General features: G+C 36.7%; 1 protein-coding gene across 1 annotated transcript in view; it reads left to right on the top strand.

The window, feature by feature from the left end:
• Positions 1-2443: 2443 nt before the first annotated feature.
• Positions 2444-9887, top strand: part of LOC110466361 (lactoylglutathione lyase-like) — a 12536-nt gene continuing 5092 nt past the window's right edge. The window contains exons 1-5 of the mRNA XM_021522805.1: positions 2444-2594; positions 4179-4261; positions 6349-6489; positions 7608-7675; positions 8985-9074. Of these exons, the coding sequence (XP_021378480.1) occupies positions 2535-2594; positions 4179-4261; positions 6349-6489; positions 7608-7675; positions 8985-9074 (442 nt within the window). The 5' untranslated portion in view covers positions 2444-2534. The remainder of the gene's footprint in view (positions 2595-4178; positions 4262-6348; positions 6490-7607; positions 7676-8984; positions 9075-9887) is intronic.

The raw sequence follows: 9887 nt of genomic DNA, 5'->3' as shown, positions 1-9887 counted from the left end.
AGGCAGCACCCCGAAGCGCGTAGCGCGAGGAGGGGGAGGGTATGGGAGGGGGTTTTCCGCCTCCCATTGGTGGGGGTCTTGGGGGTCTCCCCCAGGAGAATTTTGTTTTCTAGAACACATGAGACGCGTTCTCCCTTGTTCTGGCGTCAGTTTTAATGGCCATTTTAAAGCAAGAAAATATCATTTTCCCCTATTATTTTACAAATATTTTGCTTCTTTTTGGGTACGAAGGGATTGGTACTCATCTACGCCAGTTCTATTATGGTGTTCGGTAACATTATTCCACGGAAAAGAAAAATCTAAAATTATGTGGATTTTGGGATACTTGTTGTAAGAGTGTGACGTTTCTCCTCGCGACTGTGACTCCGGTTGCGCAGAGATATGAGACTTGTATCACAAGCTAGCACTAGGAATAGTTTAACGTTATGTACATAAGAACCGATATACTGGTTACCATGCCGAACGAATATGCTACCCTCAGTGCTACATTTGTTAGAGACTTTGATTGCAACGAAGCATTTTAGTTGGCGGTCTTTACAGCAGATACAAAACATCTGTCATTGCTTTTTAATATTTTATATCATATAGTCTATGTTGCGTTTATTTTATTTTTATTTTGTCAAAAATGATGTGTAAGCCCGGGCTTTTTTGCTACATAGGTTGTTACGCGCCTGGTTACCGGTGTATTTACTTGTATCCAAGCCGTCGATGGAGAAGACGGTCCACTGGGTATCCTCTTGTGTTAAACGCACTTAATTGCTGGTTGATCGAGGATCGCAGATTTTCTTTTCGTGTTTCTGTACACCAGCCTGTCGGAATTCCTAAGAGGTGCAACCCAAACTACTTCCTGTTTCTTGTCCTTAATGTGCAATCTGATTAAAATCATCTGTTTCATGTCTCCGCCGAAGTTAACGGAGCCTAACAGATGATTTTAATCGGATTGCTTAATGTGTGACAAGAATCTTTTCGCGGCAGTGTTGGCACTATCGTTCGCTGCGTTTTTGTCGTGAGTGATAGGCATTCTCACTCTCTTTGTGGCTATTGCCTGTTGGCACGGTTCTTACAATACGTCTAAATTTTCTGGTTTCCATCAAGGGTATTGAGTGCTGATAGCTTGTTAAGTACTTTGTTCTATTGGATGTTTATCATGCCTTTGTGAACGCCTTCATCTGTCTGGAAGCCTGTGACAGGAACGCTTCGATAACGTCGGAGGCCTCCTCATGTTTTAGGTGTAACGTGCAGGCGGGCACCCATCCAGCTCTACGTTGCTGAACCAGTGAGCGCGTTCCAGGGCTCTGCTTCTTCTTCCAATTAAAGTGCAGGCCCTACAATGTATTCTCGCCCTGGATTGTACCGTATCGCTGGAAAAGCTACATGTAGCCTGCCAGTAAGTTAAAATTGTTTTAGAATTTAAGATTATAACGTCGTAGACTCCAATCCAGTGGATGTTTTTTTTTTTTATATATATATATCTGGAGACAAGGATGGGATAACAGGTTAGGATGAGACCTGCATTACCCATGTAAGGCTCCTTGCCAAAACTGAATCTCATTGGAGGTGTTAATTGAGGCATTAGAACTGAACTCCTACGGCACATCATTTCGTTAGCATATTTGGTCAGTACATGTATGTGCCTTCTGCCAACGCGATCCCATCGACACACCGGAGAGAAGATACGTTGGCGCCATACATTCGGCGTACACTGTGACGTCATTAACGTTGATAACATGTGGGGTATTGCGAACCAATATTACAGTTAAACATTTAACTGTTTTCAGTTGGCATTCATAGGTAATACAAATTCCAATCGGGCAAAAAAAAGAGTCCACGGATTTCAACTGAAAGTAGTTCAAAACTTGTGTTTACTGTTTTTGGAAACATTGTACATTCAATTAATATTCAGCATGTAGTTCAAATAATGCAGTATGCATATGTGCTTGTTCATTTGATAGAACAGCCATCTCTCTAGGGAGGGTTAGTGGTATCACGGAATTAGATTAGACTAAGTCCGTGGTGGTATCAAACATTATAATCATGACGTCATATTAATGATGATATCAACAGTGGGTTCATGGCATCCATGGCCTAATGAATGTCATCTCCATGTGGTATAGTTATATGGTGGCATTGTCATGCGATAGTCTTGGTTATATTCGTACATGTTCAGCATGTGAAATAAACGGGTATGGACCTGGCCGGGTATCTCAGCGCTCCTTACTATTCATTAGCGGTAAAACTTGTCATCGAGACACTTGTTAGAGTAATGCATTTTCATGGCTATGGCATCCGGAATACCTCGGCCTCTATATCTAACTTGTTAAAACGGATCAGAACTGCAGGGTTTGGAAAAAAAAGAGAAGAAGAGCGCGTGCGAAACATGGTAGTGTGTGGGGCCTCGTTAAGACATTTCCTATCCCAGTATCGAACGCGCCTACTAGGAAGGCTGATATATAAAACCTCGTTTTCGATTCAGCCTACACTCATACGAAAGATAACACAATCGGCACCTCGATCACTTTACAGACAAGTCTAAAATGGCTCTCTCAGCGGATGACACCAGCAAAGCATGCTGTGAACCCGATGAAGCGACAAAGGTAATTTATAATTGAATCGAAGGTATTCCCATTCTTATTAGAAACAGTTGTATTTGATAACAATCCACAGCATACAAAAAATGTATACAGATTTTGGTTAACTCGGCCATACAGTAACCCTATTTTATTTCATGGAATTCATGATGATTTATTAACTTCAAATTTATTTTAACAAATATTGAATATACAGTTTTTCAAACTTACACCTAAGGCATATAACAAATCGATTGTGTAAGCGGCAGGTTCGTATTAGTCGACTCAATAATGGGGCGAGTTTATCATCTAGCTGCCGGTATGTATCCTTGAATCATGTCCTAACGGATGTATTGCAGATCATCTCCGGGATGCGAAATCCGGGATCAGGCCTACAATACCTTCTGACGTGACTCATGAACTATGAAGTGTATTATAGTAACGTATATTATGTATTGTTAAAGCAAAATCTGAATCGCTATCTTTCATAAGTATTTAAAACATATGTATATGCCATTTTAGCAAATATAGATCCCCCCCGAACAGAAGCTTTAAGTTTATTATGGATGATTGATTCACAAGAAAGAAATAAAATTATAAAAATAGTTTTTAACAAACAAAATTATATTACTTTTATTTTAATAAGTTGATATCTTGATCATAAATTCGATGAGGAGGGAAAGTGAAGAAAGCTAGGGCTTTCTTGTAAAAAATCTTATAGTAATAAATAGTATTCTTTCCGTCTGTATATCAAATGATTTTAAGGGGGTTCTTAGGAGGGGACATGCGTTTGCAATGTCCACATTTCTTTAAAGTTTGAAGCTTTAATTTTAAAATCTAGCAGTGTTAAATACAATGTAGTGTTTTTTTCTGTCTGTACATTAAATGATCTTAAGGGGAAGGAGGGGAAGTTATCAACGACAATGTCAACATTTCTTTAGCAGTGTGATAGGGTTAGTCACCACATATCATACTTGCCAAATGAGACTCCCAATTTTGGACCCTAAAATTGAGCATTTTCAACCCTAAAATTGAGCATTTTCAACCAGTGAATTTGCTAAACCATTCCTATTTTCTATGATCTGATGATTACAGCTGAAGGAACAACTCAAAAGATGCCATTTAAAAGTGTAATGTTTTCCCCAAGGATGTACATACAAACATTTTATTGATGCATTTTAGTATGAGCACAAGCAACCTCCCCCATTGAAATTCTAAAAAGTTGACAAGTATGACATATACATCAGCTGCTAATCAATCACCAGTAAACTATACTAGGAGTCTTGTCATTGTGGTTCTATGGGGGATGATGATATTTCAACTTTTTGTAATTATCTTCCCGTGTTGAGTAGTTTGGTATATTTATTTTGAATTGCAAAGTCTTTCAATTCAGCAGACCAATAATGAATGTCATCAGTCTTGGTCAAGTGTAGTCTTTCAGAAGTGTTGTTTTCATACAATTGAGTCCTTTGACCTTGGGAGTAGGTTAAGGTCATTCAGTGATTTTTGCATTCCACCATACATACTAATAATTGTTTATTTATTTTTTCACAATGCTAAAAGAGTCCATAAGAATTGTTATGATTATAGTTTGTTTGCTCATATTTTCAGGGATTTTATTTTCAACAAACAATGATGCGAATCAAAGATCCAAAAGCTTCCCTGGAATTCTACACCAAAGTGATGGGAATGAGGTAATCATTGTATAATTCTGATACCAAGCCTGAAAGGCATGTGAGCTTGTGAACATAATATGTTATGGCATGATGTATTAGTCCATCTATTTCAATGGGCCAGAGGGACTCTGTGTTGTTAAAACAAAAGGTATGACACTGCTAGGGGCAGAGGGATATGGCCTATTTGGAAAAACAGGTACATTTTTAATAAGAATACTTTTTCTTTAGTAGATTTCAAATCAAGACTACTTCGTCAGTAGAGTTTGAGTCATTTGAACCAAATTTGGTATTAGGCATCACAGGGCCAAGGGGACTAAACGTTGTATAAACAAAGAGTATGGGACCCCTAGAGACCGAGGGATATATGGCCTCATAGAGGAGACGGAGGTAAATCTCTTAAAGACTTCTCCTATAGTAATGGTGAAGGGCATTGGCACATTTTTTTCGACTCATTACAAATTTATTCTGAAAGGTCGGTGACACTATTGTATAAATAAAGAGTATGGCCAACCTGGAGGCAGAAATGATTTTTAAAGGACTACTTTTCAGTAAGTGTGAAGGGAATCGAAACAGTTTTGGTCTCTAAAAACATGAATGGCCCCATTTGGGGCAGAAGGAAAGAGCCCTGGCTGCCCAATATGGGATATAGATGTAAATTCCTGTTCAGTATGGCTGGAGGTATTAGAACCAAATTTGGTCTGAGAAATCACTGGGCTAATAGACTCAAAGTTGCACAAAGGAAAGGTGGGACACCTCTGGAGGATGACACACTGATCTCAATATGGCAAATAGTTGTATATCTTTTAAATACTACATCTTCAGTGTCAGGAAAGGACTATTACCCAAAATCAGTCTGAAGCATTACTGCACAAAGTGAATTCAATGTTCCCCTCCACAAACACACATTTTTGGAAGAGAAGAAGGGACCAGTAGAGGAAATTAGAAGTTACTTGAAATAACTATGTGGAGCACTACCTTCTCTAGGTCTACTTATTAAAAAATATGTTAAAAAATAGGTGCAAATGATTAGGACTTATTTGAGTATCTACCTCTGATGCCATTGTTTATGGTCCTTGAAATCCAAGAGCTTTGTTCCTAAATATTACATATCTGCTTTGGATTTTTTTATGACAGAATTAAAGGCTAATAGACTGGAGTTAGCTATTTGATTGGTGTCAGACATCAACAACTGACCAATCACGAGGGTGGTACACAATGGTACCTGTACCTTTAAGATTAGAAGAAAAGCTTGTCTGAGATCAAAGCAGTAAAATTTACTTTTACACTGCAGTACAACTAATTTTAAATGGTTAGTCAAGGCTTTATCTTACTCATAGAACATTGTTATGCATTTCAGTAAAAAAAATTAGACTTGAGTATGGAAGATGTTATTGATCAACTCACAGGCTAAACATGCTAAACTTTCACTAGTGTTTAGCTTTTTAATAATGCCTTTCCTTAGAATGAATGAAGACATAATGTGCGAGTTACTACTGGTTCTTTTAATCATTTCTTATCCAAACTGTAACTTTTAAACAGTTAAATATATCTTCACAAATCTTGACGTATACCTGCATCATCCACAGACAATATGCAGTGTACTGTAATTAGGTCACTTTGACCTTGACCTTGAGGCCAAAGGTCAAATTAGTGCAAAGTGAACTTTTCAGTAAGATCCTTGCCCAGACTAACTTTTAAACTGTTAAAGATACCCTGATGAATCTTGCAAATTACTTGCATCATCAACAGATGATATGTATTGCACTATCATAAGGCCACTGTGACCTTGACTTCAAGGTCAAAGGTCAAATAAATGCAAACTTTTCCGATGTAACTTTTAAACTGTTGGAATGCTCTGGCCTTCCACATCAAATATACATATTGACAAATAAGAGGAGACACATGTTTTTGTTCACTAAAATCAAATTCAAGTTGAAATTGAACCTGTTAGTTAATTTTCAATTGTTAAAAATAAGACTTGCTAAGGCTGGTTTTCTTTTAATTTTACTTAACAGTTAGTAATTTTGAGGAAGCAAGGTTTAAACTGTGGAAATAACAAGATATTTACCTGGTATGTAATAATTCAAGTTGTGATTGTTTTTCAGCCTACTGAAGAAAATGGATTTTGAGAGTATGAATTTTTCTCTATATTTTGTGGCCTATGTTCCATCCAAAGACATTCCAGATGATGAAAAGGCTAAGACAAAGTTTTGTTTTGATCAGAAAGCAACGTTAGAACTAACACAGTAAGTCTAGTACAAGAATTTTATCTCAGAACGCTGAAGATGTTCAGCATCAACAGTTCATTAGCAACTGTATAGCATTTTCTGTGAGAAAATCTACTTTTAATCCAGTCTGACAAAGGAATAATTTGGTGCACAACTTTATCAGATGTTTGTCTAATATTAACAGCATTCTATAAATATATATATATTAACATTATTTATCTTTTAGCCCATTGCATGCAAGCTCTGCAAGGTTGATTTATGTACAGTTCTATATAAAGAAATACATGTTTTCCTAAGTGTGCTTTCTTTACAAACCACTCATATTCAATATTTAGTGAGCTAAATCATCATTATGCAAAGTGGTGAGTACTTCATCTGTCCTTGGACTTTGACTTTTAATGACTTCTTCTTGAAAACTGAAAACCCAGGGTCCTGTTGTTTAGCCAGTATATGCATGAGATGGAGTCCTATAAAGTGTCCTCAGATAAATGACCTTAACCTTTTTAAAGGTCACAGGGGTCAAATATGTTAAAGTTTCTGACAACATTTTCTAAAAGACCATAAAGTCTAAAGCCTTTATACTTATGTTATGTTTACCAACAGTGTGAACCTAACTTCAGCTATTTGGTTTAGGTCAACAGTCAACTTCGAGTGCTGGTCTTGGTCAAACATTAACATGGGCTAAAGAATATATTTTATTCTTTCCAAATTTCAAAAGGTGCATCTTTCCCTTTAGTCCTTTGATCGTAACTTGGAAAGATTTGTTATTTGCTCCATATAACAATAAATGCTTGCTGGGCATGAAGAAAAGTACACAAATATGCTACTAGGTTTATTTTCAGGATCAGGCCCCATTCCTGGGGACTTACTCAAACATATTTTCTATAAAGCATCCATGAGACCAGAGCAGCAGAGCAGAAAATGGGGATTTTTTTTTAAATACCTGTAACCTGTACTACTTTTTAATGATACTATTTTGTCATGATTGCTTAAATATCCAGGTTAGCAATGCATGCTCTCTGCTCTGCTTCTTATTCAACCATGGCCAAAGATTCTAGAACTCGATATCTTTTGTTAGCATTACACCAATTCCCACTTTTGAAGACATTTGATGTAATTGATGTATTCTTTTCCAGTAACTGGGGGACAGAAAAGGATCCTGATTTCTCTTACCACAATGGTAATTCCGAACCAAGAGGATTTGGTAAGAAATACTTTTTTGAAGAAAAAATCATCAATTCTCTTAAAATGGGAACCTGTTACATCTTGAATACATGCCTGTAAACAATGATGGAAATTGTTCACTGAGGACTTTCATGCTTACCAATTGCTTCTAAGGGAGTGATTGCCCTTGGTATGCCTGTGCATGTGTAACTGCCATTGTGCCTTTCCCTTTAGAAAGAGTTAAGGGCCTTGATGTAAATATCCTCCTTCATAAATAATGTTTTTTATGTAATTTCATGCAAAAGTTATATATCAGGCATCAAATCATTAATGCAGTTATGTACTCTGAATATTACCTACCCCAAAAGAAGAAGAATCTAATTGAGGCATTGAAGGAATATGTTTCAGGATGTAGTTTAGCCCAATTACCCATTGATATTAAGCCATTTTCTTCCAATTTGATCATAGAATATCCAAAAGTCTATAGATGTTTTGAATTTTCCCCATTTAAGAAGGACTAAAAATACAGGAATCTACCTGTAGACAAGGTTATATAGGGATCTACATGTAGACAAGGGTTTATAGGGATCTGCCTGTAAAAAGGGGTATATAGGGATCTGCCTTTAGACAAGGGTCTATAGGGATCTTTCTCTGGGCAAGGGTAAATAGGGATCTTTCTCTGGACAAAGGTATAAAGGGATCTACCTGTAGACAAGGGTATATAGGAATCTACCTGTAGACAAAGGTATATTAGGATCTACCTGTAGACAAAGGTATATTAGGATCTACCTGTAGACACGGTTATATAGGGATCTACCTGTAGACATAGGTATATAGGTATCTGTCGGTTGAAAAGGGCACATATGGATCTACCTGTTGAAAAGGGTATATAGGGATCTACCTGTAGTATAGACAATGGTCTATAGGGGTGTGCCTGTATCCTTGGCATGAAACTTCTGTGTTTTCACAAAGATAATCTTTTGTGCAAATTCACATTTCAATCTTCTTTGGTCTGAACCAGTAAATTTTCCTATTGAGCTCTACAACTTATTTCTTATGGAGTAGTCATGAACATTTCCATGCATTTTCACCTCCTCCACCTCTTGTAGGACATTTTGTTTTGACCTTCTGGTGTTTAAAACCAAGTCTCCATTACTCTACATGTATGTAATATGATAGTTTTTGTTGTCACGGTCAGCACTTTACAAACATCTTTTTTATCCGATTGTCATGAAACTTCATGCACATTTTCAAAATTTGGTTTAATAAAGAGCGCACTAGTCTAAGTACTTAAATTCTAATAATAGAATTAACAGGAAATAGTAATGGTTTTAATGTTGTACTTGCAGGTCATATTGGAATGGTGGTACCAGACGTTGATGCAGCATGCAAGCGCTTTGAAGAGTTAGGGGTGAAATTTATAAAGAAACCAAATGACGGTAAAGAGGCCTTATATACCAGATTTTTTATAACATATTAATATTATTCAAAAAAAATGTTCTTTGCATTTGCTACATGTTTACTTATACTGATTTCAGTGATCAGCTAGGGACTGTTTATAATGGGGGGAACTAACCGTGACAACAACTGTTGACAGTTCAGAACTGACAGTAACTGGACTAGCTATGACATAAATGTTTACAGAGGGGAACTAACGATGATAACAAATATTTATAGCTAGGAACTAACTCTGACTAGCAATGACATAAATGTTTACAGAGGGGAACTAACGGGGATAACAAATATTTAGAGCTAGGAACTAACTCTGACTAGCAATGACATAAATGTTAACAGAGGGGTACTAACGATGATAACAAATATTTATAGCTAGGAACTAACTCTGACTAGCAATGACATAAATGTTAACAGAGGGGAACTAAAGATGATAACAAATATTTATAGCTAGGAACTAACTCTGACTAGCAATGACATAAATGTTTACAGAGGGGAACTAACGATGATAACAAATATTTATAGCTAGAAACTAACTCTGACCAGCTATGACATAACTGTTTACAGAGGGGAACTAACGGGGATAACAAATATTTAGAGCTAGGAACTAACTCTGACTAGCAATGACATAAATGTTTACAGAGGGAAACTAATGGTGATAACAAATATTTATAGCTAGAAACTAACTCTGACCAGCTATGACATAAATGTTTACAGTAGGGAAACTAACGGTGATAACAAATATTTATAGCAAGGAACTAACTCTGACTAGCAATGACATAAATGTTTACAGAGGGGAA

The sequence above is a fragment of the Mizuhopecten yessoensis genome, unplaced genomic scaffold (assembly GCF_002113885.1).
Source record: "Mizuhopecten yessoensis strain PY_sf001 unplaced genomic scaffold, ASM211388v2 scaffold11131, whole genome shotgun sequence".
NCBI classification, from domain to species: Eukaryota; Metazoa; Mollusca; class Bivalvia; order Pectinida; family Pectinidae; genus Mizuhopecten; species Mizuhopecten yessoensis.
Note: the sequence above shows the minus strand (reverse complement) of the source record. Positions and strands in the feature narration are given on the sequence as shown.